The sequence below is a fragment of the Miniopterus natalensis genome, chromosome 3, assembly GCF_054644295.1.
Source record: "Miniopterus natalensis isolate mMinNat1 chromosome 3, mMinNat1.hap1, whole genome shotgun sequence".
NCBI classification, from domain to species: Eukaryota; Metazoa; Chordata; class Mammalia; order Chiroptera; family Miniopteridae; genus Miniopterus; species Miniopterus natalensis.
This window is the reverse complement of record NC_142083.1, coordinates 9,240,234-9,267,732: the sequence shown is the minus strand read 5'-3', so window position 1 is coordinate 9,267,732 and position 27,499 is coordinate 9,240,234. Positions and strand designations below refer to the sequence as shown.

The 27,499-nt window shown below is 46.1% G+C and overlaps 1 protein-coding gene across 3 annotated transcripts in view; it reads left to right on the top strand.

Moving 5' to 3' along the window:
* Positions 1–23,100, top strand: part of SLC1A3 (solute carrier family 1 member 3) — a 68,018-nt gene extending 44,918 nt beyond the window's left edge. For all 3 annotated transcript variants that reach the window (XM_087815304.1, XM_016224089.2, XM_016224080.2), the window contains 7 exons: positions 5,953–6,157; positions 9,288–9,330; positions 12,480–12,772; positions 15,289–15,522; positions 16,032–16,226; positions 18,971–19,105; positions 20,859–23,100. In XM_087815304.1, the coding sequence (XP_087671430.1) occupies positions 5,953–6,157; positions 9,288–9,330; positions 12,480–12,772; positions 15,289–15,522; positions 16,032–16,226; positions 18,971–19,105; positions 20,859–21,063 (1,310 nt within the window). In that variant the 3' untranslated portion in view covers positions 21,064–23,100. The remainder of the gene's footprint in view (positions 1–5,952; positions 6,158–9,287; positions 9,331–12,479; positions 12,773–15,288; positions 15,523–16,031; positions 16,227–18,970; positions 19,106–20,858) is intronic.
* Positions 23,101–27,499: the final 4,399 nt, after the last annotated feature.

Here is a 27,499-nt window from a genome sequence, read left to right as displayed (position 1 = left end):
CATCATAAGCAGTAAATCTGTAAGGAGGCTTCCAATCCTTCTCATGCAACATAACCTCGTAAAACTAAGTGGCGTTATAGGCGAATGAAATGCCAAGCTCTCTGAGGCTACAAACAGCCACAATAGGAAGGAAACTTTGGCCAGGGTGAAAATTCTTGTGATTTAATTGACTGTGAATTCCACAAAATCGTTCTCAGCTCTTTGTGGAGATGGTTTAACTCTCTTCACTAAGAATCACCGATTACTGTAAAAGCCGTCTTTGCTTAAAATTCCAGGAAGCAAAACTTTTCTAAGAGTTTTTCCCTTGTTACAATGTTCATAGAATTTCTGTTCAGATGAATTGATCAGATACCAGCGATCAGCGCACTCATCCTTGCTCTACACTAGCGAGATGAAACAGGTTCCTGGGTGTGGTGAGCAGCCCACAGTCATAGGAAGAGATGCTAGAGAGACCATAGCTCATGGTTCCTTTTTAAAGCCTCTGCTGTTAACCGAATGGGGTATATATCAGTGTTTGCAAACTTTATGTTGTTGTTGACCAGAACCTACAAATAAAATATAGATGTATTTTTACATTGTGACCTGGCCACATACCTACATCCACACACACAGCTAAAAAATGTTTCACAAAATAATACCTTTACCACAGGTGATACACTCTAATATTTTCTATTCTATTCTCTTGCATTATGGATAAAAATACTAGTTGTGACACACTAAATTGATTTCATGACCCACATTGCAAGCACTTGGTAGACCCCACCCCTCTCTTGTATTCCCTTCTCTGTGTGTGGGCATTTTTTTACTCACTTGTTCTTTTGTTAACATGCGGACAGATAGGACTATTGCAATTACTCATATAGGCTCATCTGCAGGAGTGAATCATGTTGGGAAAATAACATAGGGGTGGGATAGGGGGAAGGCAGGGTGAGACAGAGGGGTGCTCCTGGTAGGAGCAGAGGCATGCCAGCCCCCTGCCCCCCGACCAGCCTGCAGACACCTCCTGGGAATGACCCCCCTGCTTTGCCAAGGGAGCTTCCGACGATGCTGGGCCACTCTTTTGCCACAAGGTCTGTCACTCATTCTTCAAGATTGAATGAACCTCACAATTTTGGATTAATTGGGGCAAGAGCAACCAAAACTGGTGAGTCAGAATTTCAGAGTATTTTTAACAGAAGCAACTGTAGAACTTGTGATTCATACAATAACCTAATCTAAATGTTTGTTGTTTTTTAAGTATGTGGCCTCTACCCAGCACAACAATAACAGTGATAAGAATGACTGTCAATAAATATCTTGGGGGTGCTTCCTGTGCAGACACTGTTCTAGGCTCTGAGGCTATGTCAATAGCCAAACAGCTGGTTCTGCTCTCTTGGCACTCAAATTCTAGAAAAGAGAGACATGTAGCAGTCGTAACTAGCATTTACCAAGGGCCTACTTTGTACAGATTCGTGTAAGTTTTCCCTAAACTTACAATGTAGGTATTATTAGCTTCTTGTCTGGAAGAAATGGAGGCTTAGAGAGGTCAAATAACACTTAGGGAGTAGCTTGTTTATTATTTATCTGTCTAATTAATAGTAACAGCTGCCATTTGTTGAGTGCTTACTGTGTGCCAAACACTATGCCAGGTGCTTTCTGTATGTAAGTCCCTATTGCCAGTGGAAACCCTCTGAGGGGCTCTCATTAGCCCCATTCTATAGATGAGGAAGCTGAGGCTTACAGGAGGCTGTATGGTACAGGAGCTAGAAGCAGGATCCAAGGAGTCTAACCTCAGAGCCTGAACTCTTGTTCACTGTGACATAATTAAAAAAAAAAAAAAATGCTTCTAAAAATGCCTGAGGTTGGCTGTAAGGAGTTTGAAATATTGCCTCTTAGATTAGTTCAGAGGCCATCACCTGCTAATTAATTGTGATTAAAAACTGAGATGAGCTACGATCACTTATTCCCAGCAATTTCTAACCTAACTATTAAAGATTTGCCATGTGTTGCAGACTGTATTTTCTTACAGTCTCGTCTATAAGGAGTCCAGGAGGAGATATTTCGGTGAAAAGACTATGACAGAGCTATAGGCAGAGACCCGTGTGCTTTGTCTCGTGCTCCCCCTCCCCCCAGCTCCTTTCCACTGAGCTCTTTGTCCCTCTTGCTCATGTCCCTTCCTGAGGAGCCCAGTTTTCCATCTGTGACTATGGAGTATATTGTATTTTTAGAGTTTAATTTAAAAACACACACACAGAAACACATCACCTTATGTTCAGATGAACATGGGACATGCTAAAGCTCAGCCTTGATTTCCTTGTTGTGAGTTTGCCCACCTTGAAATTCTAGGAGGCCTGAGAACAGGCGGCTTTCATTAGAGGAGTATTTGAGAAGCCCATTGTGAGAAGGGAGTACAACTAAAATAAAGTAAAAACTGAAACAGAACAATAGCTCGAACCAGCACTCGCCACCCCCCTTTCCCGTTCTTTCTGGGACTGACCCAGTGGCCCCGGACGAGCAGTGGCGCACTGGGGACCAGTAGAAAGACGGTTCCCAACAGACGGCTTCTCCGCTGCGTTTCGTGTTTCACAGCCAGAGACAGGAAGCACTGGAGGAAATATAGTGAGACACATTAATGTGTAGGACGTAGGCTTTTGGCAGAAGACGAATACAATCCATGCAAATAATAGAGCCTTGGGAACTTGATATTATTTATATGTTATTCTTAAAACTTGGCTGGATACATATTTCATTGAATCTAAGAAGCCATATTAAATATTATGCCAAAAGAAATCTTAAGATATAGACTTACAGACTTCCACACATACATTTATGAAACACGCCTTCCCTACCCCAACCCCAGCCCAAGAAAACCATGAATTTGGTGGATATTTGTTGTACTAAACTGATTACCAAATGCCTGTCTTCATAAATAAAGAGGTAAATGCATATTTACCCATTCGCATCAAGAAACTCTCTTTCATTCCTCTCTTTTCAAAGTGACCGCTGCCTAAAATACCCAGATATATGAAACAGAGTCTTAATCTTTTATATTCTGGAAGACATCTTGTTCGATCTCCTTTAGAGGCTTAACTTATTGATGAACATGTAAGTGGTTTGTGGAAATGGTTGGTTGATTTCTTGCTTGCTTGCTGAATGGATATTTCTGGGTTGACTTTTAGAAAGGAAAATAAGACTCACGTGCCCATAGCCAGCATTCATAACCCTCTGAACTCCATGCCCTGGGCTGTTTTCTTAGGAATGGTGAGGAATTTGAACTGATTGATCAGCTCTTTAGCTAGCACTTCTGGTGGCCAGTTACTCTCCCTTAAGGTGGGGAAAGCTGGGGATCGGGTCAGCACTTTTCCACAGTTACCGCCTCCATGGAATTTCCCTCCAGCCAGCTGGCTCATCTCAGCATTGAACTCAAGCAAATGAAATGTGGGTGACTTCTAGCTTGTCCATAAAAAGAGGTATAGTAGAAAGGGCACTTGAGAGTGTAGGTTCAAATCCTGCCACTGCCGTTTCCCAACTGTGCAACACTGGGCAAGCTAAACTTAGCTTCTCTGGCCTCTCGAATCTTCATCTTTAAAATAGTATCACCAATATACAACATTCAGTTGTCATGAAATTGGATGAATATGTGCCATTGGTTGGAGGTAGCATTTGGTGAATGAGTGAGTGGGCCAGCACAAAAATCAACTCAAGATATACAAACATATAAACATACGAACATGTCACTGTAATTGGAAGACCAATCACAGCACTGGTAGCAGTTGTACAATATCTTTCTTTGGGTTTCAAGATGGCAGATCATTTTCATAATAAACGTGTTAGAATGTCTTAAATGGGGCTGTTATAGCTAAGCCCAGATCAAATGAAGAAAGAGACCAGTGAAGATCTTTGTCTTTATGACTTGCTCTGGAATGTGTTTCTCCAATATGTATTTAGATGAATGTATGCTTGTTGAAACACACTCCTATAAATACCTACATACCCCAGTAGTCTCCTATCTCCCTCTTGCCCCGGTGCTCCTTTCTTCCAAGTATTTTCAAGTGACAAGGCTCAATGCAAACTTTCCTCTTTCCAAGCATTTAGGGCACTTCCTGCAAAAGTTCCCTTTTGTATAAAGTGATTCAGTGCTTTACCCTGTCTCCAGACACTGACATTTGTGTGTTGTCTCTGGCGTAGAGCTTTGTCTCGAATTTCACGAGGCTGGGGAAAGGAGGTGGTCCATTTGTGTAAGGGAGAGGAAAATTGACACCCTGCTCATTTGGGGTTCTGTCTTCCCCCATTTTCCTGCTTCTACCAATATCAAGGCCATTCTCTTCAGGCCTGGTGTGTGACAGATTATCCATACCCATCCGCCTGTTGTCCTGATGACAGCGTATGGCCTTGTTTCTGGTGGTCCCTTTAGTTTTACAAGCCTGTCTCAGAGAAAGGGGGAGTGGTTAGAGTTGGAAGGTGGGAGGAGGAAGATGCTGGAGCCCCAAGAACAGAGGTGGACCAGCAGCCCCATGTGGGACACCAGACCCCAGCTACATAGAGAATTGGTTCATGAAGTTCCCACTCCATTTTACTTGGTGTTAGCTAAGGCCTTAGAGAATTATAATTGTCTTTTAATCTGCCTTATAGATTGTGGTTAGAAATAAGAATATATCAGGTACTAAGCAAGTGCTTACTATGAAAATTATAAATGATATGATTTAAATACAAATGAAGTTATAAATTGAAAATCATGTCTTCAATTCCCATCTAAGCTCATTACCATTGTATTAAGAATTTTGGGCAAACCCAGCCAGTTATCTGGTAATCATGGACACTATTTTTTCAATACTTTACCTTACTCAGAATACTTTGGTATGAACAGGGTCACTACCTAAATGTTAAACCACTATTAGAATCTTATACTGATTGTTGAATTACAATATAACCTTTTAATATATTTCTAGAAACACAATTTTTAAATAGTAAAGAAAATAGTACAATTAACTATAATTGAATCATCCTATAATTGGATTTTACTGTTTTAGTGGGAAGAAAAGAAAATTGCTAATGTAACAGGGAAGCCCATAATCTTATCTTGTGAGATTTTTGTGTCCTTTATTTTTTTTCTATTCTCAAGAGGCATCAAGATATGTTTCCTTTGTTAGAGCAGTTTAGGAATCTTAAAAGTCAGGCCTCCTAAGATAACACTTTGCTTGAGGTAAATTTGGAAAATGTCCTGAAAGTGAGGCAAAGAAAAATGTTTAACATGAGAGGAAGTGGAACAAGGTGATGGAAGGCGGGGTCCAAAAATGAGAAGAACCTCACCTAAGTAATTCTTCATAAAAAGTTTTGATCAGGTGAGATGAAATGAAACAGCAGAGAAGCAACTGGAGAGCTTTGGCCTTATAACTCAATTGTACTTTAAATGCAAATTAAAGATAAATCAGTAGGTTATGGGAATAATCACTTAAATTTTACATAATATAAAAAAAAAAAACCAGTACATTTATAAAATCATAATTCTTTTTAAAAAATTAATGGCAGTTCATCTGTGTGAGTCACCATGGTGCTTGGATTTGAAATATGCTTAGATCATTCTGCCAGAAGTTTCTTTTAAGTGTCTATCTCTTTACACACACACACAAACACTACTGTTCACACTCACAGCTTCCCTAGTAGTAACCTAGGAAAGAACTTGATTGCTTTTTTAAATCATTGGAGAGACACGTGAAATCAACTCTCGTGCGGAAAACAGGTGCTCGTGCATTTGCGGACACAGCTGACGCTCAGCCAGTCTTGGCTTTTGCCCTTCACCTCTCGTGGTGCCCTGGTTAAGTTTGGTGCCAAGGTCTCATAGCATGTAAGAAACCCCATTGCCGGGTGGGGCGAGGGGAGGGGGGTGCAGGAGGAAACCCTGTGCCCGTCACCTGCCGCTGGAGCGTTCCCGGACCGACCCCCTGAAGACCTCCGTCTGTTTGCCTTCACCAGGAATGGCGGCCCTGGACAGGAAGGCCTCAGGGAAGATGGGAATGCGAGCGGTCGTCTACTACATGACCACGACCATCATTGCCGTGGTCATCGGCATAATCATTGTCATCATCATCCATCCTGGGAAGGGCACAAAGGAAAACATGCACAGAGAAGGCAAAATTATACAAGTGACAGCTGCAGATGCCTTCCTGGACTTGATCAGGTAAGTCCTTGCAAGTCCTGCGGGTATATCTTGACCACCCACCCCTCTTATTTGGGAGAGCTAATCAAACCCTCAGAGTAGTATCCAGCTGAACCAGCCTTGCTGGGCCTGATATGAAGGTCACATCTTTACTTCTAACAGAAATTAAAATAAGGATCCATATTTGATGTTATGTGAAAGACGTAAGAAGAGCAAGGAGTGGACAGAGTTGCACTTTGAGAGCCCTGCTTTTAGGATTTAGGATCTGATCACTCAGTTCTCTCTAACTTTTCTCAAGCCTTGCTCTTTAAGGCTAGTTTTTATTCAAGTGTAGCCTGTTTATTGGACTCCTCTAATTTAGAACTTGTGGTCTGTGTTATCATTCATTATACACAACATTTCCAAAAGGGACTTTAGAGATCATCTGGTCATACCTGTTTCAAGGTCACTTTTTTTGGTACTGTTTATGAAGAAAGGAGTTGGCAGGTCAGTAATAGGAAGTTAAAGGATGGCCTCTTTAGCATTGTTTTACGTACAAACCATAGACTGGTTACAGTTGAGTCTTATGCAGTATTGAAACAGACTTGATGACAGAGTTGGTCTTACAGTCAGGTCCTAGCAGAAAGCATATTGCATTTTCAAAGGGATTATTGGAAAGGGCTTGCAGCAGTGCAAGCAGGGTTAAGGGAACCTACGAGGGATGGTGAGGCACCAGGGGACTAATAGCAATAGGAAACTATTTTATTACCACCCGTAGCTCTGAGGGATAAAGGCACAAGCTGTTATTAAAACTCAGAGCTATGGCCTTGAGGAAGGTCCCTCAGGAGAGGACCTATAGCTCTAGTTTGGAGGGAGCGAGCTGCCGCCCAGCCTGTCAAAGAGAGAGTTGGGAGAATCTGAACATCCACGTCTCTCTTTTCTACCCTGTGATCTTTCAGAGTATCCCATGGGACAAACCCAACAGGAAGCCATAAGGCGAGAGAACCCACATGCTACAGTCCAAGGGGTCAGCCTCCCAGGCACAGAGCAACATGGAGGTAGATCTAGAAGGGGGAATAGAAGATAACCCAGCACAGGCCTCTAGACCCCCACCTTCTTAGCATCCCCCGCCCACTGTGTAGCCCCATCCAAACTGTCCTCCCCAAACCTAGCCCTTTCCTCCCTTCCCTACATGCTATTTGCAAAGTAACTGGCTTACCAATCCTGGATACCAACCCTAAAGGGACCCCCATTGATCATCAGAAAGAAACTCCTCCTAGGAACTTGATTTCACATGCCATCTCAACAACCAGGCCTGTGGCAGGTAGATTCAAGAGAGACCGAGGGGACAAAGGGTCTCTTTAACCACACTTCTCAATTCCTGCTGTGGGTGACTTTGTAGCATCTGTATATAAGCATGACCCAGCCCAACAGAGCCTCCTCTTGAAAGTCTTTTTCAGGGAGTTAATTGCAATGATCTGAAGGTAACGAGATACCCTATAAAAATTTCATCTCAAGTTGTCGCCCAATAGCTATATTTTAATTTAGTTCATATTGTTAATTAAGGCTTTTCACAATTTTTTATAACTTCATTTATAATCAGGTAGTTTGAAATAGAAGTATTTTATTATGTTCTCTTTCTGTATAATTTCTATTCTTTCTTTGAAGAATTGGCATCTTGTCATTCTCAGTCTGATTGATCCATCAGAGAACCATGTGTTTCTGCCCCTCCTTGCCCCAGGGGTAACTATATGACTAACCGGTCCCCACCCAATCACTTGGCTTAAACATTTATCCTGGAATCTCCTGAACTCACATTTCTGTTGAGGTTTATAGAAACAGACCCATAGAGCATGGATGGGAAGGGAAAGGAGACAGGATGGTCTAAGCAGTAGGAAGAAAGGGACAAGAATTTATTACCTTAAAATATGACTTTGACAGCACACAACTACTACAGCCTGGGGCTCTGCAACTGCCCGGGTCATGTCTCCTTCTCCCACAGTCTTCATTCTTGGAGCTCTTATGATAGTTTCATCCAATTTCCTCTTTATCATATGAGTCAACTGAGACCTAAATGGGTGCCATGACTTGGTCAAGGTCACACATCTGGGTAGAGACTCTCCAGCTGAGTGTCGCTTCTTGTCATCTCCCCACCATAAACTCAGACACTGCTCTGAGGAAGTGACAGATCTTGTCACATAGGCCTCAAGGTCAAATGTCACGGTCCTTTTTCCCATTAGTCAACAGAAGAGCCTCAGAACCTCCAGCAATACAGTGTTGATGTCCCATCCCCCAGGGGACCTTTAGGAAACTTTTTCAGAGAACAAAATTCCAGTCTGACCATGACTTTTAATTCAGAATATTTGGTCGCTAGACACATGGCACCATACCAAAATGGCCATTATTGAATAATACCACAATTAACCAGGATGCTTTTGACAAAAGGCATTTCCATTCTCACTTTGATTCTTCCAAGGAGCAGGGTTTTGATGGTATAATGTCTGAACAAAGAATCTCATTGTCTGACAAGAGGACGGGTGAGTTAAATTGGGACTTCCTAGAAAAATAGGAACTACGTGGACCACACTTAGGGATGGCCATATGTTCCATTTTAAGCCATAAAATCCACCAAAATCTTTCTCTTTTTCCATTTGCTGCTCAAACAAATACTACTATTCACACTCGCAGCTTCCCTAGTAGTAACCTAGGAAAGAACTTGATGGCTTTTTTAAATCATTGGAGAGACACGTGAAATCAGCTCTTGCGGCAGAAAACAGGTGCTCGTGCATTTGCGGACACAGCTGACGCTCAGCCAGTCTTGGCTTTTGCCCTTCACCTCTCGTGGTGCCCTGGTTAAGTTTGGTGCCAAGGTCTCATAGCATGTAAGAAACCCCATTGCTGGGTGGGGCGAGGGGAGGGGGGTGCAGAAGGAAACCCTGTGCCCGTCACCTGCCGCTGGAGAGTTCCCTGGACTGACTCCCTGAAAATCAACGTGTTTGCCTTGGCCAGGATGGCGGCCCTGGACAGGAAGGCCTCAGGGAAGATGGGAACGCGAGCTGAAGCCTATTCCATCACCATGACCGTCAATCCTTACCTTAGGCATAGTGGAAAGTATTTAAGGAGATAACTTACTATTTGGGACATTTTTCAGTGACTGTTATTTTCTTTGCAGGAATATGTTCCCTCCAAATTTGGTGGAAGCGTGCTTTAAACAGGTAAACACTTTATAGCTACTAACTTACCTTAGTGACTCCTCTGCGACATACCAACACAGTGGGACCCTCTTTGTATTTTTTTTTTCCATTTCTCTGCAATAGGAAACAACTTCTCTACCAGATGGGAAAGCACTAGGGTTTTCTAATGAATTTAGGAGGCAGAGGTGGGTCTGACCTTATACTGAAGGCTTATCAGTTGCCAAATACTGCATGTCTTACATACAGATAGCTTATTGAGTCTGTTGATTTTTAAGAAGGCTAATCAGGAGACTCCCTCTCTTCCTGCCTCCACATCCCACATACAAAAGCCCACCAAGCAGGCAGACTCCAATATGAAATACATTTACAAGCTGTTTTAAAGATTAGGGCGATTATTCAAGTTTCTGGATTTGATTTTTTTTTTAAATCAATGGGCCATTCTTTAAAAATCTACTAAGGGCTTATGGATTCCATAAACCGTATCCGAAAGAAACGACGTCGTCTTATATTGAATGCGAGCCATGTGCCAAGCACTAATGTTATATTAGTGCTCACATAATTATGACAGATATCACTATCTTCATTTCATTGATGAGGCAGCTCATCTAGGATAACTCAGAGGGATTATACCTATAAGGGGCACAAGATCTCACAAGCAGTAAATGGCAGACCCTGATTCAGATCCATTGGAGTGACTCCAAACCCCATCATCTTTCACTCCAACAGTCTGCTTCCTCGAAAGCGATACTCAGGGTGATGAGACGCCTACCTGGAGGCTCTAGTGAGATCTGGTTCCTTTTAGCCCCCGATTGCCAAGCAGCTCTTGGCTGTCTGTGTTTTGGATACAAATACATTTTACTATTAGGGGATAAAATTAGTAAAGTTCAATCTAACCTCACTTGAATAAAAAAAGCTTTGTTGCCAGATATTAAAAGGGAAAGAGACTTTCTGGATTTAATAATAGTTCCCAAACATTTTTCCAGATGGTGTCATTTACCCTCGTTACAATTCCCTAACCTCTCTGCTTAGGATCAGTAAAGCAAACAAAACAAACCCTGACCTCGTGGATGACCAAGTTTTACACATATAAGCCACCCTTTATTTTCCCTTTTAAAAAATGTTATTGACTATTTTTAATAGGTAATGCATGCACACACAGCAATATTCTAACATAACCCTTTCTCTTAAAAAAAAAAAAAAAGAGAGAGAGAGAGCCCAAAATCTAACTTTTCCACTCATAAACAACTGCAACCATAAAATAATAAACCCTTTTCAATCTGACCAGCCAACTCCTTCTAGTTAGTCAGCTGGCACTGGGTGACATCGAAAATGCTGATTTCTAGCAGCACTGGGGAAAGTGCTAACTCATGCAGATTTCTTGGATTTGCTTTTGGATTGCATTTATAGGACTTTGAAGGGGGAAGCAAACATATCTTCCCAGATCTATTTGTCTTAGACCAGAAATCACGTGAGGCTACAATTTCTGCGTAGGCTACAAACTGTGTCTAAGGGGAAAGAGTTGGAGGCATGGGAAAGGCTAATTGGGATTGAAAATCTACCCTAAACAATCCATAAACTGCATGAACACCCCAATGGAATAGAGATTTGAGAGCTGACTGGGAGAGGAGACAGCGAGGAGCCAGTTTCTTCGTTACTTGAAATTACCAGCAGTACCGCTGACTGCTCAGGAATATGTCCACAGTACTGACAGCTGGCCGTGTCCTTGCTTGAGTGGTTTCCCATTGGACACAAAAGTCTCCCACTTATTCTCGGTAAAGAAATGGCCCAGCACTTAAAGTTCAGCTGTGTGTTTTCCCCTACATTCTAGATCCAGTCAATATCCATATATTACTACTCTCCCTGATGCTTGACTACAGTCAACGTGAAGGCCAGGAATTATGCCCCCATTAAAATCATAGAGGGGTGGGCTAAATTGTTTTATTTGGCCTCAGTAATATACTCGGCATCACCTGTCTGGAACATATATGTAGAGTCTATGGGGAAAATGCCATCCCTTGAGTAAGAACAGAAGTGCCACTATGGACTTGAGAAGTGGGTTGTCATCATCAGCTATTCACCAAGCACCTAGTCTTAAGAACTGATACTATCAAGAATGCCTTAAAGACTGTTGTTTGAGATTTAAAATTTCAATATCCACTGAAATCTCCAACTAGGTCTGGTCCCTGAAGAGCTTTGTTATGGAGCACCATTAGCCAGCATTAGTCTAACACTTTAAAATGTACAAGATGTTCTCATATATTCTGTTCAGTTTGATCATCACAGCAGCCCTGCGAGGTAAAACCAGCACAATTATCCCTGTTTCACAGTCGCGCTGCGAATATGACCAAAACGACGTTAGGTGATTTGTCCATAATCCCATGGCATGAACCCATTGAGAGTAAAGGGACTACTGTGAACACTTGGATTTGGATTTATCGTTTTTTAAAAGCCATTATACTCATTTTGTTAGAGTTTCAGAATAAAGCAAAAGCACATGTGTATGTTTAGTCAAACATCTTCAACCAGATATGGGTTTCCTATTATGATTTGGGGTGTGTGTGTGTGTGTGTGTGTGTGTGTGTGTGTGTGTGTGTGTGTGTTGAAGTAGTAGGGGTTTGTCACAGGTCAGGTAGATGATAGATGATAGATGATAGATGATAGATAGATAAAAGATAGATAGATGATAGATAGATAGATGATAGATAGATAGATAGATAGATAGATAGATAGATAGATAGATAGATGATAGATAGATAGATAGATAGATGATATAGATAGATGATAGATAGATAGATAGATAGATAGATAGATGATATAGATAGATAGATGATAGATGATAGATAGATAGATAGATAGATAGATAGATAGATAGATAGATGATATAGATAGATAGATAGATAGATAGATAGATAGATAGATAGATAGATAGATAGATAGATAGATAGATAGATGATAGATAGATGATATAGATAGATAGATAGATAGATAGATAGATAGATAGATAGATAGATAGATAGATGATAGATAGATAGACAGCCAGATAGATACTTTCTATAACACTATTATTTGAATGCAGAGTAATGTATAATCAGAAAATTTAGACAATAGAAAAGTTCAAAGAAGAAAAAAAATCACCACCTTAAATCCCTGTTGTGCCTTTTCTTTTTAAGTTTAAAACCAGCTATGAGAAGAGAAGCTTTAAAGTGCCTGTCCAGTCCAATGAAACACTCGTGGGTGCGGTGATAAACAACGTGTCGGAGGCCATGGAGACTCTTTCAAAGATCACAGAGGAGATGATCCCAGTTCCCGGGTCTGTGAACGGGGTCAACGCCCTGGGACTGGTCGTCTTCTCTATGTGCTTTGGTTTTGTGATTGGAAACATGAAGGAGCAGGGACAAGCCCTGAGAGACTTCTTTGACTCTCTTAACGAAGCCATCATGAGATTGGTAGCAGTGATAATGTGGTACGTATTTTCGTTAGCTCTGTATGCTGTATACAAGGTGTTTATTGCTGTCCACATGTGTCCTGTTCTGAGGAAGATGCCACCAGGCAGGATGTCTAGTTGCAATGATCTCCTTCTGGTAAACACAAGAAAGTCAACGACTCTCTGGGCTTGTAGCGGCTTGAACCCGTCTGCAAGCTTCTCTCAATAAATTTGCTTACTTGTCCTTGAAAGATGTCAACTCCTTTACCTCAGTGCTGATGGGATCCCATTTCTCATCCCGCCATTTCAGATCTATTTAGTTATTCATTTACGGCGGATTTATTGAGTGTCTACTGTAGACCAAGCATCTAATGCCAGGCACTATGGATATGGCCATGAAGAAAACATACAGGAATGTCCTGATTCTTACATTCTTTTAAGGGCGACAGAAGATAAACCAATCAATCAACCATATGCTTCACTCACCAGTGCTGTGAAAAAAATAGAACAGTAGGTTTTATTTGATGTGATGTGGTGATGTGATGTGATGATGATGTGATGTGATGTGATGTGATGTGATTGATGTGATGTGATGTGATGTGATGTGATGTGATGTGATGTGATGTGATGTGATGTGATGTGATGTGATGTGACGTGATGTGATAAAAAGTGACTGGGGAGGAGGCATGAAATGTGCCTTGAACAGGCCTCTGAGGAGGTGGCCTTTTTTGCTAAGACTTGAATGACCGGGAGGAGCCAACCAGCTGTACAAAGTACTGGAGAAGACCATTCTCAGTAGCAGGAGAAACAAATGTAGACGCCCCTAGACCACCAGAAAAACTGAGACCCCTGCTCGGTTGAGCCCTAAGAAAGAAATCCAGTGTGGTTCTGCTGCGTGCCTGGGGACTCATGGGAAGCAGTGTAGAATGCCAGCCCACAATTCATAACAAACTTCCTTCAAATAAAGTTGAGATCGGGACAAAGGAAAAGACTAAATCCAAAGAGGAACACTGACCTTGGGAAGTAAGTTCTTTCCAGCAGGGAGAGAGCCCTTTGATTGGTTTAGCCTTTCTTTTTAATTCAGGCCCCTTCTTGGCACCTGAGGCAGGAAGTCATCCATTTCTAAGAAAAATACACACCAACATGATTAAAAATATTCTTTGTCTTAATTGCCACCAAAGCCCAGAGAAATTCATTTTTCAGAAGTTTGCACAAGATGGATATGAAAACTTGGGCATAAAGACCGATCAGAATGTGGTCTCCACAGGAGCCCCCAGATGAAATCCTGGGGGCGCTCCTTTGAAATCTTGGCAGGGCTGAAAGTGGACATTTATCTTCATATTATGAAAATGCCTGCACCTTTCACCTCTTTTATGAAAGAAGCCCATTCAAGGCTGCTGAATGAACCTCACATGTAGCTCTTCTAGCTGTGCATTTTGCCTGCACTTTCAACGTTGAGTTATTACATTTCTGCAAGCAGGTACTCTTATAATTTCCTGGCCTGTGTTTTGAAAGGACTTCTAAAAGAAGCATTGCATTTTTCTATTTGAAATAGTCCTCCCCAGTGCCCAGCAGACCCTTCTGCCTCAGGATGATGGCCTCCTGGTTCTGGTAATGTGAGTTTGGTTGACGTTTACTGCCCACGTCAGACAGGGGGAGTCAAACGCAGGCAGCAGGGCCTTTAAGCAACTGGGGTGTTTCAACATGTACCGTCATTCTGTGTCTCAGTTGTTCGTTCTTGCCGAGCCCACAGGGGAAAGATCTCAGATGGCATTAGTAGCCTGTGGATAATAATTAGTTAATTAGAACACCTGTAATCTGATGGTGGTAGATACATGCACATTATTAATTTTTAATAGCTCTGAATTTATTTTATGGTTGCCTTCTGTGTATGGCAAATGGTACTAGTTTTCTATTTGCACTGTAACAAAATTTCCTCTTTGGAGACATTTAAGTAAAAGAGTTGATTTGAAGACTAATATTAAGTAATATTGTAGGTCATGTGCAACAGGGGAAGAAATAATAAAAGCGGCCTTGAATGAGAGAGCTGAGTGCGAATCTAAACACTGACATGGTGTCGTGTGCCTCTTGCTTTATCTCGGGGATCAGAGCCTGATGGGGGAGATGTTTCCTAAAGTCTGGGTATCATTTTGGTGGCTCCTGGAGGTTCAGAGCACTTGGGGGGGCGGGCAGGAGTCAGGGGAGAGGGGGGCATGACATCTGGGCCCGAAAAGTGACCCAGATGTGTGAGAGGGTACCCAGGAAAAAAGAGGTGGGTAACAAAACCCGCGCCCCTGGCTTCTCTCACGGGCTTAGGATCAAACAGATGTGACCTGGAGAAACTCTGAGAGGAGAGCCTAATTCTGCGGAGTTTAGATTCAAATTTATATTTAAAAAAGAAAAGAAAGAAGTCCCCAGTTACCGCAGGTCGTCACAGTGCCCCGGCAGACAGGCGTGGAGGGAACTCTCTCTCTGTCTCTCCTTCTGACCCCCGGCCACTCCGCAGAGGGGCCGGCTGGCGATCGGACCCCCGACTGTCGCGTTGCCCCGCACAGGTACGCCCCCCTGGGAATCCTCTTCCTGATCGCGGGGAAGATTGTTGAGATGGAGGACATGGGGGTGATCGGGGGCCAGCTCGCCATGTACACCGTGACGGTCATCATCGGCCTGCTCATCCACGCGGTCATCGTCCTGCCACTCCTCTACTTCCTGGTGACGCGGAAAAACCCGTGGGTGTTCATAGGGGGGCTGCTGCAGGCGCTCATCACGGCCCTGGGCACCTCCTCCAGGTGCGTATGCGGCTCGCGGCTGCGGGAAAAGGTCTGTGCGGCTCCGCCCCGGCCAGAGGCCCAGGCTCAGGTGGAGGGGCCCGGGGGGCGGGTGTAGACTCCCAGGCATGTGACCCGGCCTCGCTGCTGATGCGACTGGGCCCGGGATTTAAGTAAGGAACAGCTGGCTGTGCGCCCTTCGGGGACACGAAGTGGAAACCAGCTCTCCTTTCCCGCCCACGGTCACCTCCCCCTTCTAGCTGGCACTTGCCTGCGGGAGAGACGGCAGCCACTTGGCACAGGCTGCTGGGACGGGGAAACAAGGGCACGGGAGGCCTCCGAGAGGAACCCAGGAGCAGGAGGTTGCCAGGTGGCCCGGCGAGGGCCCCCGCACCGTCCCTAACCCTGCTTCCCATCCGCACGAGCGCTGACTCAGTTCCCCTGAGCAGGAGGGGACCGTCCAGACGCCAGAGGCAGGCCGGGCCCCGCGCTCGCGTGGCCGGCTGACCGGCCTGTGCCCCTGTCCGCAGCTCTGCCACCCTGCCCATCACCTTCAAGTGCCTGGAGGAGAACAACGGCGTGGACAAACGGGTCACCAGATTCGTGCTCCCGGTGGGCGCCACCATTAACATGGACGGGACCGCCCTCTACGAGGCTCTGGCTGCCATTTTCATCGCTCAAGTGAACAACTTTGAGCTGAACTTTGGACAGATTATTACAATCAGGTACGAGGAAAGTTCCACACAACATTTTCTTAAAAATCACTTTAAACGGTGAGCCGGTGATCGGGCTTAGGTGAAGGAACCGGTGGGGAAGGGGCTCACACATAAATAGGAGGTTGGGGTTTGGGGGAATAGGTTTGTTGTTGATATTTAGTTATTTTATGGGTTTTTAAAATCGCAGCTGTGCACATTCATTAATAATGAAATTCTAATAATATAGAAATGCATAAGGTAAAAAGTGGAACTTGCCGGCCATCCTCACTCCCCGCCTTTCTGTAGGTGACCACTGGTAATGTTTGGTGTGTCAAGACCTCTTCTTATGCACATACTTTTATTTGTAATGAATGGAATCACAGCGTACATAGTGCTTGCCACTTGATTGGTTTACTTATCAGTACATCATCTATAAATATACCTAGATCTTTCTCTTTGAAGAAAGACACAGAAATTTGTAATACATAGAAATAGAAAAATACATCTTCTTGCAAAATATATAGTATAGATATTTCTTTTTTTAAAAAAAAGTGAGATTATACTTCAGTTTTAAAGGCATTAAAATATGTTAGCTTTTATTGACAGTTTTAGAAAATAAAACTATACTTGAAAATCTGGATTAACATTTTTTTCTTGGGTCAGTTTTCAGGGAGTATAAAATGGATGTCAGACCACACTGACAGATAGGTTGAGAATTTTATCTCTGGGGACTGTTTTTTTTAACAATTACAGTTGAAGCGTCTAGTGAAAGATAATTTTTCCTCCCATATCTTCCCCTAATCCCTGTTTCAAAGGCAGCCACTGCTGCTAGCTAGTCTCTTTGGTGTTCTCCCGCAACAGCCCACGCGTGTCCACGTGCACGTGGATCATCCCTCTGAAAGGTCCTGCGCTCAGACCGATGAGCAACTGTAGTGGAGAGTTTAAGCCTCACAGTCTAGATCAGACCCTGCTCCTCACTGTGTGTACCTGTGTGTTAATTATGATTATCAATTTATTGTGGAGACCAAAATAAGTCAGATTTTTTTTTCACAAAATTTTATTATAAAAATTATTGTCTCACATATAGGAAAGTTGAAAGAGTATTACAGCAAACATCTACCTAGATCCAGCAACTGTTAGCGTTTTACCACCTTTCCATCTCTCACTCTCTCCGTCTCTGTCTCTGTCTGCCTCGATGACATTTCACCTGCGCACAGTTCAGTATACGTCTCCTAAGAATGAAGATAGTTTTCTACATAACCACAATAGTTAGAATCTTAAAAATACTTTCAGAATATCTAGCTTATATTAAAATTTCCCCAGTTGTCCCAAAAATGTCTTCTATAGCTTTTTCCTTAGACCAAGATCAAATTCAGATTCTTGGCTGGCATTTAGTTTTTATGTCCCTTTCATCTTTTTAAATCCCTGACAGTTCCTATACATTTATATACATATATATAGTGTTATGTTATACTCTGTATCTATGTTTTGTGTTATTGGAAAAATGATATAGGATGCTTTGGGTTAAAAAAAAGATGAAACTGATCGTGGCCAGAGATGACTGGCCCAGGAGTCCTGGGAGCCCCAGGCCCAGTCTGGCCACTCCGAGGCCGGGGGATCAATGTCTCAGCTGACTGGAACCTGTTCTCAGGCACACCTTGGCATACTGGGGGGAAAGCCCTGAGTTACAAAAAAGGTTCAGTTGCATGTGACAGGGTTTAAAAATAACGATCACAGTGACTGACTTGAGTGAGACAGAACTGCGCGTCTCTCGTGTGGAGCGGCTCTGCTCCACAAAGCCCTCAGGCGCCGCATGGTTAAGGACCCAGGCCTGTGGTTCCATCATCCCTGGGGTGTTACCCTCACCCCGATAGTGCAGGATGGCTTGCCACCATCTCCAGATTTTAGCCACAGGGCAGAGGCAGAGGCTCGCAGCCTGCAAGCTGCTTGATGACTTTTGTCCATGTCTTATTGGCCAGAACTGAGCCCAAAGCTGTTCCGAGGGAGGCTGGGAAACGCGTCTTCATGCTGGGCAGCCAGGCCCCGGCCACAAATTCCAATACGGTGGAAGGGGAACAATGTGGGGGGACCACGAACAGTCTCTTCCACAGACTTACTACTCTCTTAATACTTTATATCTAGGTGATGCTTAACTATTTTTAATTTGTTTTCACATTCTCACATCAGCCTATCAAATAGGTATTTAACAAGCTGAGTCCCCGATAGGGTATGTGCCTTACAAACCAGGTCCACGCCGTCTCCATAAAAAATACTTACAGTGCTACAGAACTTTGTTCATAATCACTTTGCTTTTTAATTGATAAACCTGATTTTTTTTCCGGACCTCATTAACCGTACAAGTTCAGTATCTTTACAGTCCTCATGTTGGACAAAGGAGTTATTAGAAACAAATTGTTATTGAACTGTGCAGTGTTTTAGACCTGACGAAACATTTCAGGTATGTGAAAAGCCTGTAGCCACCCAGTGTCTTCATTTAGAAATGACTGTATCATCACAGGACCAGCTTCCTCAGGGTTGCTGTGGGGATCAAGGACACCAGCCATGTACAGCCTGTCAGATGGCACGTAATAAGCACTTGATAAACATGATTGCTCGTTCAGTGGGGTTTTTAGTCTCACACTAAAAACACTTTTCTAAAGCACCTCCTCTGCTCACTTGCATGTCAGACGTTGTGCTGTGTGTGCTTGCGGCGTGCACGTCCTACTTGGAGAGATTTGTACAAATGTTTTCTGTTTGGGGACTTCTCTTAACAGCATCACAGCCACGGCTGCCAGCATTGGGGCCGCTGGGATTCCGCAGGCCGGCCTGGTCACCATGGTCATCGTGCTGACATCCGTGGGCCTGCCCACGGACGACATCACTCTCATCATCGCCGTGGACTGGTTCCTGTGAGTATGCTCGGCCGCGTGCAGGCTCCCTGTCGCAGGACCCCCCTCGGTCAGTCAAGGGCACCAGGCAGCCTGGCATGCCTGCCGAAAGGGCTCCCCCAAGTGGGGCAGCTTGGCCGGGAATTAACTGTCTTCATGGCCTGATCCCAGCCCTGAGCTGGAGACCAAGGCCCAGACGCCATGTGCGTTGACTCCCTTATCAGCCTGCGGGGCCCATGTGGCTGCTGCACTTCTCACTCCATAAAGCCGTGCGGGGATTGGGAAACCCGCTGTCAGCCTGCAAGGCCATGTCTGAGTTGCACAACACCCCACGGCGGCTGGAACAGAACCGCGGGCCTCACACGCTGCCGGGGGCCCTCCGTCCTTGTGCTTCCCATCCCAGTGGGGCGCAGATGTTCCCGTCTGAGCCCAGCAGGGAGCGGGGCAGCCCCAGACACGGGGACACAGCCGGCATCCTTAAGTGGGAGTGAGTTTGAGCTCTGGGGAAGGTTCCAAAACAAGTACCCTCCAGGCCCCATCCCCCGCCCTTTCCCCTCCCCCTTCCAGCTGATGTTCTCCGCCTCCTTTCTCTCATAAGTTCCCATCCACTTGCAAAAATCTCTCTCCCCAGGATGCCCCATGTGAGTGCCTAGAAGGATACAGTCGATGCTCAAGTCAACATGTGTTGACTCTGCTCGATCTAACGGCCATGGAGAGCCTTACATGTGCCCAAGGCAGGACAGGTGCGGGGGAGGGAGATGGGCCGAGAGCGTGAGTTCCACAGTCACTTGGGCCTGTGTTTACATCTGGGCCTTGTGCGGGGCACAGTGGGCAGGTTACCCGCCCGTCCTAGTTTTTTCTTCTATAAAATAGTGATGAGAGTATCACCTACCTCCCCAAGGTGCTGTGAGGATTAGGTGCAACGACCCATGGAAAGCATTCAGCCGCTGACCCGCCCACAGTTGGCCCTCAGCTGATGTGAGGACTTTCATAGTAGAGAGCCGTGGTTCTCAAAGGTTTTGGTCTCAGGACTCCTTTACACTCAAAAATTATCAGGGACCAAAAAAGCTCTTATCTATGTGGGTCATATCTATCAATACGTATCATATTAGAAAAACTTAGAAATTTTTAAAATGCTGAATTCATTTAAAGGTTACACTAATAAGTTCATTGCATGTTAACATAAATAACGTTTTAATGAAAAAAATATTTTCCAAACCAAAGGTTTAGTGGAAAGAATGATATCATTTTACATTTCTGCAAATCACCTTAGAATCTGGCTTAATACAAGACAGCTGGAGTCTCCTCACTGCTCCTGCGTTCAATCGGTTGTGGTATCTTTGGTGTTGTGTGGTAGTCTTTGCAAAACTGTGCAAGACATTCATGAGGAGATGAGAGTAAAAAAGTGGAAATAACATTATGGTGTTATTATGAAAATAGTTTCGACCTCAGGGACCTCCAGGGGGTCTCTGGACCACACTTTGAGAACCGCTGGTGTAAAGGAAGGTGAGTTGTAGGAAGGAGAATCAGAGAGAAATTTTTAATAAAAGGTGAAAGGGAAGGGTCGTCCCCCACTGTTGGCACTCTAGTAACTGAAAATTAATCACCTATATGTCCTTATGACTTTTAATAACTCTTGTAAAGATTATGTGTCTCTTATGTAATGAGGCGGCCGGGGGACACACCACGCAGAATTTTAAGAGATGCTTTCAGACACGTCCCCGAGCTGGAGCCGGGGGCTGGAGCCTCACGGTCCCTTCCTGCCCTTCCCCAGGGACCGCCTGCGCACCACCACCAACGTACTGGGAGACTCGCTGGGCGCCGGCATCGTCGAGCACCTGTCTCGACACGAGCTGAAGAACCAGGACGCCGAGATGGGCAACTCAGTGATCGAAGAGAATGAAATGAAGAAGCCCTATCAGCTGATTGCCCAGGAAAGCGACACCGAGAAACCCGCTGACAGCGAAACCAAGATGTAGACGAACCGAAGGACGTGCTTTCGTGAGCACCGGGTGTTTGAAAACTATGACAAAGTGTTTCCATCTCGTGTCAGCGCGTTCTCTCCAGCGAGCCCCTTACCTCCCTTTTCCTCCTGGCTCTGGTGGGATTTGGAAGCATGCGTCCAAAAACAAGGGGGGGTTTTGCGGCGGCCAAAACGTATAGTTTTCATCCCACATTGGAAAGTTTCAAGTCATTTCGTCTTAGTCTTATCTAATAAGGTACTGAGATCAAAAATAGTCTTGATCCGATCTTGCAAGTTTATGTGACACACAATCCTGTAAATGTGATTTTTTATAAGTTAGAGTCAAACAAATAGTAGGCGAAAAACATGCTTTTAAATCAACTATAAAAAAAAAAAAATCCTTCAGAACATGCTTCAGTTTTAGTATCAAAACAAAGCAACTTGATAAACTGCACTCGGTTTTCAGTTGGACAGGAGGGTTTTCCCCCCTTTCTGTTCTGATTTGTGTTCTTGCTTTATTAGTAGCAGGACCGTATGAATCCACACCTTGCACAGCTGTGAGGAGGTGCATCAAGGGAAATTCCCATGTGGCCACGGGCAAGTTACATCTTATCCCTAGGCCTCAGTGTCCTCATCTGTAAAATGGGCACGTTCCCTAACTGCCTTGGTGGTCTCTCGTAGCCCAGATATCCTGTGGCATCGTGAGAGAGCCTGTTCTCTCTGTCCCCTGGGAACGTCCTGCAGCAAGTATCATCCCGTGGACGTTTATTTGGAATGAACACTCCTAAGCAGGGACAGGATGGTGGTGTGGTTTGCCAGGTCCTGTGTCCAAAATATCAGTTGTACAGGTGACCAGGTCAGAGGCCATTCTAGGAGTTGAATTATTAACGATCTCTTCACTCAGTTCTTCCCAACAGGGGAAGTTTTCCCTTCTTTCTACCCTTCCCTGGACTGCTCTGGGAAGGATGTCTCCCACCACTCCTCAACTGACGATAGACTTTTAGAAACTAAAATGTAAGGCTAGCAACTAGCAAGGGTGCTCATGGTCTTACTGTGGAACACTAAAGAGACAGCCAGGAAAGAATGAAGCACGGTTGACGTGATAGAGGATTTTAAAACACCGAGGTTATATATAGGTCATCTTTAAGGAAGAATTTTTTAATAAAAGAGGTTTATTTTTTTTAAAACAAGAAGCACTTTTTCTCTTCAGTTCAAAAACATTCCCCAAGGAAGTCCGCACATCAGAATATAAGGTTACTTCTTATATATTTTAAACAAGTCAAATGAGTGAGCTCTCTCTCCAATAGAGGCCTGTGAGCTGGGTGGGTGGTCTCTTATTTGAAACGGTTTTTGACTATAATCAAAAGTTCTTAAAAGGAGGGAAACAAGGTATTTCTTTGTGTTGGAATTCCACTTACCCAAATCATTCGAAACCTTCAGCTGGAGTGGGGTTTGGTTTTGTTTTGTTTGTGTCCCTGAGAGAAATGGTAGGATATGAATCAGTGTGAAGACATTGTCAATGCGGTTCCAAGAAGAAAACAGCAGGGTCATTGGCTTCGGGCAATGCAGCTTCCAGGCTGAGAGATTAAAATTTTACCCCCACGGATATCCAGTCGAAGACACGGAGCCGGAGCTGTCAGACAATACCTGCTGTGTTTGAAAATGGGGAAGGATGGGCTTAATTATGCTAACAGACTGAAAATCTAGACATACATCCCCCGATACGCAATTAGAGATATTTTTTATATAGACCCCGAGCATTATGTGTGTACGAAAGTTAACATTAGGCTGTGGAGTAACCTTTTAATGTCAAGGCTCTATTTGGGAAACACACGTTCATGGATGTCATCGTATGACGCCAGTAGAGCAAAAATTAATCACGTCAAATTAATTGTGACGCAGCGTGATCTTTTTCTGCACTAACCATCTCACGGAAAGCAGGCCCCCGAGGACCCTCCGCCAGCCCGCCCCGGCTCTGCATGTGCAGCCAGCGGACTGAGAAGCGTTACCTTGTAGATGTCTTTCCAATAAAGAAAAACATAGTTTTACATTATACCTCTGCGCCTTGTTGTCATTCCCCTGGAGGAAAACAAAGTTTCCTTTCATGAGAGTGTTGCCATGAGCTCAGGGCGATGCTGGGGAAGGTCACCATGCAGGATCTTTTTCGATGTCACTAAGTAAAATCTTAGAAGGACCAAATGGGGAAAGCAGCCCCGGGAAAATAAAGAACGCGCTCTCCCTGGCCTGCTCCCAGAGCTGGACTGGAGACGGGAGGGGGGCGAGGGACGCGCTTGCTGGTCCTCATGAGCTTCAGATCTCTCCAGCTGAATCCCTTCCATGTTGGCATCAGAGAAGCGCAATGCCACCATCGGCTCTTCCCAAAAAAAGGAATTTCCTGTCCAACCGTTAGGCAGATTTATCGATGTGATGATGACTGCCATTTGTAAAAAGAGCAGACTGAGATCTCAAGGAACGTATCAGAAACAGCCATTGTGCTGGGGAGCTGTTCCAGCCGTGTGGAATGACTTGTGGACAACTGCTCTTTTCCATTACACTTTTTTTTTTTTTTTTTTTTTTAAGATTTTTAAATTGATTTTTAGAGAGAGAGGAAGGGGTAGAGAGAGAAACATCGATGTGAGAACAAAACACTGATGGGCTGCCCCCCGCATGCCCCCTATGGGGGATGGAGCCCAAAACCTGGGCATGTCCCTGACCCGGAATTGAACCAGCAACCTTTCCTTGCAAGGGATGATTCCCAACGAACTGAGCCACACAGGCCAGGGCTCCATCATGCTTTCTAATCAATAATTGGCAGGCAGTATAATGGAATGCGCAGGTTGAGGTTGGGTCTGCAGACCCTTTAACCTGACCCTCTACCTGCAGGTGGCAGCCTCTTGTAGGACAGGCTCTTAAGTGGAGGCCACAAGCCCCTGGGTCACCCTCGGGAAGACCTCTCTTGAGTTCATATAGAAGTTATGGGAGAGTTTTGTGCATTTGCCTTTTTGGGGGGTAGAAACCTTAATTTTTATCTATTTCTCTAAAGGATCTTTTGACCAAAAAATTTACAAATCGCTGTTTGATGGGTACATCCTAACTTTCTCCAAGGCGTCTGTGATATCTGAGGGACTGACCAGCGCAGGGAAGGAAGCTGCTGGCAGCCTGAGGGAACCAGTCCAGCCCAGGCCGCCCTGGGGGGTGCAGGTCTGCACACCTGTGCCCACCTGGGACGCCCTGGGCGCGGGCATGGGGGAGGGCGGGAAAGAGGAGTGCGCGGCGGGGGCGAGCTTCCTGCTGCGGGCACGGCTCCCTCCCCTTCTGCCGCGAGGGGCATTTGCCCCACCAGGCTGCCTGGGAAGCTGGTCGCCAGCCCGCGGGGGTCGTGGGGACGGCGCTGCCTTGTGGCTTAGGCGAGGGGGAGGGGCGCGAGCAGAGGCCCTGTGCGGGGTAGTCACACGTCTGTGCACAACAGGAGCCGGGGGCATTTTTCAGGTTAACGCTTTTAAATGTTTCTGATAAGTCAGAACATTCCTAACAAATGTTTTAAACCCGCACTTCGGGAAGCCGCGGTCCGTGCGCCCCCGCCCGGGGTGCCGGCTCAGCCCGCCGTTCCGCCCGCACCCCGCGCAGGGCTTCTTTCCCGAGCTGAAGAGCCCGCTCTCCCGGGGAAACCCTGTTCGGGGAGTTTTCTTTCATTGCAACCGCGTCGGAAACAGATTTCCACGCGGCTCGTCGCGCGGGTCTGCAGAGCGCCCGAGCCAGGCTAGGTTCCCGCCGGGAGGGAGTGGATTGAGGGGGGTCCTCCGGGGGTGCGCACGCCCCCTCTCCGGGCGCCCGCTGGGCACTCGACCCGAGGCTGCTGTGGGTCCTCAGGCCGCTGCCCCTCCTCCCAGCCGGGTGGTCCCGGACCTGGGGCAACAATGACCAGCTCTGTGTGGCCTGGGGGGGAGGGAGGGGGGGAGCAGCTGGGAGGTGTCACCCCGAAGGCAGACTCGGAACGACCGAGCCGGCAGAGCGAGAGCAAGGGAGGACGAGCGAAGGAAACTGACGGGCGCTGTTCTAGGGCGAGCGGGAGACGGGCAACCCCCGGGGGAGATGAGGCCGGTCCTGGGGCGATTCCTACCGCGGCCACCAGGGGGCGCGCGGAGCCCCTCCCCCGGAGAGAACCCGCGCTAGGCGCGCGTGGAATTCCACGGCCGCGGCAGACGGGAGATCAACTCGTGTCAGCCGCAGGGGCCCTCACATCCTTCACCGTCCCCGGTTCCCTCTTCCTTCCGGCCACCCCGCTTCCCCAGCGGCCTGCCGGGAGCCCCTTCCTCCCGCTTCCCTGGCCGGCGGGTGCCCAGGGCGCAGCAGGGCAACATTTTCAGCTGGTCTTCCGCATGGTCCCCGCAAAACCGCGGCCTCAGCCTTCCGTTTGGAAACAGTAGCACTTCAACGAACTTACACGAGGAGGGTTGTCCATAAAATACAAGACACCCGGTTAAATTTGAATCTCAGGCAAGGAACAAACAATGGTCCAGCGCAGGGGTAAATACATAGTGCCTGGTGTCCCCCCGTGGCAGGGCGGCCTGTGTTTGGGCTTGTTAACCTGGCAGCCCTGGCAAAGTGAGATGAAGGTTCCAGACCATACCCACTGACGCGGCTCTGACGGGTGAGAGAGTCTGTGGCGTTATTAAAAGCAATCGCCCTAATTTTTAATTTCCCTCTGCAGGCGAAAGCAGGCTTTCAGAGGCAGCCCAGATCTGGGGCATGTCCTGCTATTCATTTGTCCTGGAGACATTATCACTCATTCTGTGCTTATAAATCTCGTGGCCACATTTGCGAGGTCTGATCCGTCGCCTTTAAGGCTTGGCAGAACGGTCTTCAGCACATCGAACCCCGTTTCGGTTACCCACGCTTGAAACCGTTTAAGACTCACATCTGTCTCTTCTCCTGTCCCTCCTTCCTTCTCTCACTCCCCCCCCCCCAAACATAAAATGTTCTCTGTAATCCGTGATAAGGCTGAGCACTCCGGCTCTCACATATTGCTTTCCCGCGGTGGGCACATCTTTTTCCCCATGTGGGGTTCTCCTTTTAGAAGAGCGCCCATATGTTTTTCGTGGGGATGAGACATTTTGCCGCCTCTTCGGGGAACGCCAGCCTCCCCAGGTGGCATCCTTCCCTCCACAGGCCCTCTGAGAGCCAAAGCTGAGGGTTATGAAAAGCGGGGCCCTACTGGTACTGCAGGACAATTATGCCCCTTAAATCATAAACTCTTGCCCTGGCAGGGGGCTCAGTTGGCTGGGTGTCATCCTTACACCAAAAGGTTGAGGGTTCGATTCCCTGTCAGGGCACGTACCTGGGTCTCAGGTTCCACCCTCAGTCGGGGCGCATGTGGGAGGCAACCGATCGGTGTTTCTCTCTCTCCCTCCCTCTCTCTCTCTACAGAAATCAGTAAAAAAGACATGTCCTTGGGTGAGGGTAAAAGAAATATGAAAGAAATAAAATCATAAACTAACAACGGTGAGTGCGCAGCCATATCAAAGAGGAGTGGATCTCGTAGGGCGTGGCGTCAGATCGGTTGTTGGATTTCTTTTCCAACTCCGTGGACTGAGGGCATCGCGCAGTGTCCCGGAGGCAGCCGGCCAGGAGCTTGCAGGCCCAGCAGGAGAAAACAGAAAGTGTCCGGAGTCCTGACAACCCCCAAAGCACCCGACGATGGATGTCTGCCCTGGGGACCACGTAGCACTCAGAGATGCTGTCGCCAGCAGAAATCTGAAAGCCGTCACCCAATTCCACTGCCCTGGCACCACAGTGTGAGGCAATGTTTCATTCAAGCCGATGATGAGCTGTTAGCAAAGCGGAAGACTCGAGAAAGTCTGCATGCGTGTTAGAAAACTAACACAGCCTGGCTGCCAATAGCGTCCTGCTCCCTCAAACCTACAGGCCCTCAGCTCCAGGGCGGTGGCTGAATCCAAATTTGCGCACAGCGCTGGGCCGAGTGCACACCTGCTGCCACCTGAGTTCTCAAGAAGTTTCACCTGATTTCCTGGGCCTGCTTGGCGAACTTTAGAACATGGTCTTTTGGCATCGTGGTGGAGGCAGTTTTTGTGCAGCTTCTTTGCTGGGCAGAGTGGAAAGCAGACCTGGATGGGGAAATGAGCTCTGGTCTCCGGCTGGCTTTGAACCAGCGGTGGCACCTTGACCTGCTCGTTCAGTTTCCCTCGACCTCAGCATCGCCACCCGCGCGTGCGGGGTTGGATGAAACCCGCAACTTCTAAACCAGTTTTCCTATCGGGTTCCTATATTCTATCTGCACTGCTGAAGTGGGGGTCTGTGGTCAGCTAAACGTGGCGAATGATCGATTAAATCAACGGCCTCATCGATGAGTATAACACCTCCTCACGAGGGTGTGATGAGAATTGAATAGGTGATAGCGTAAAATCCTCAGCACAGTTCCTGTCACTTGGGAA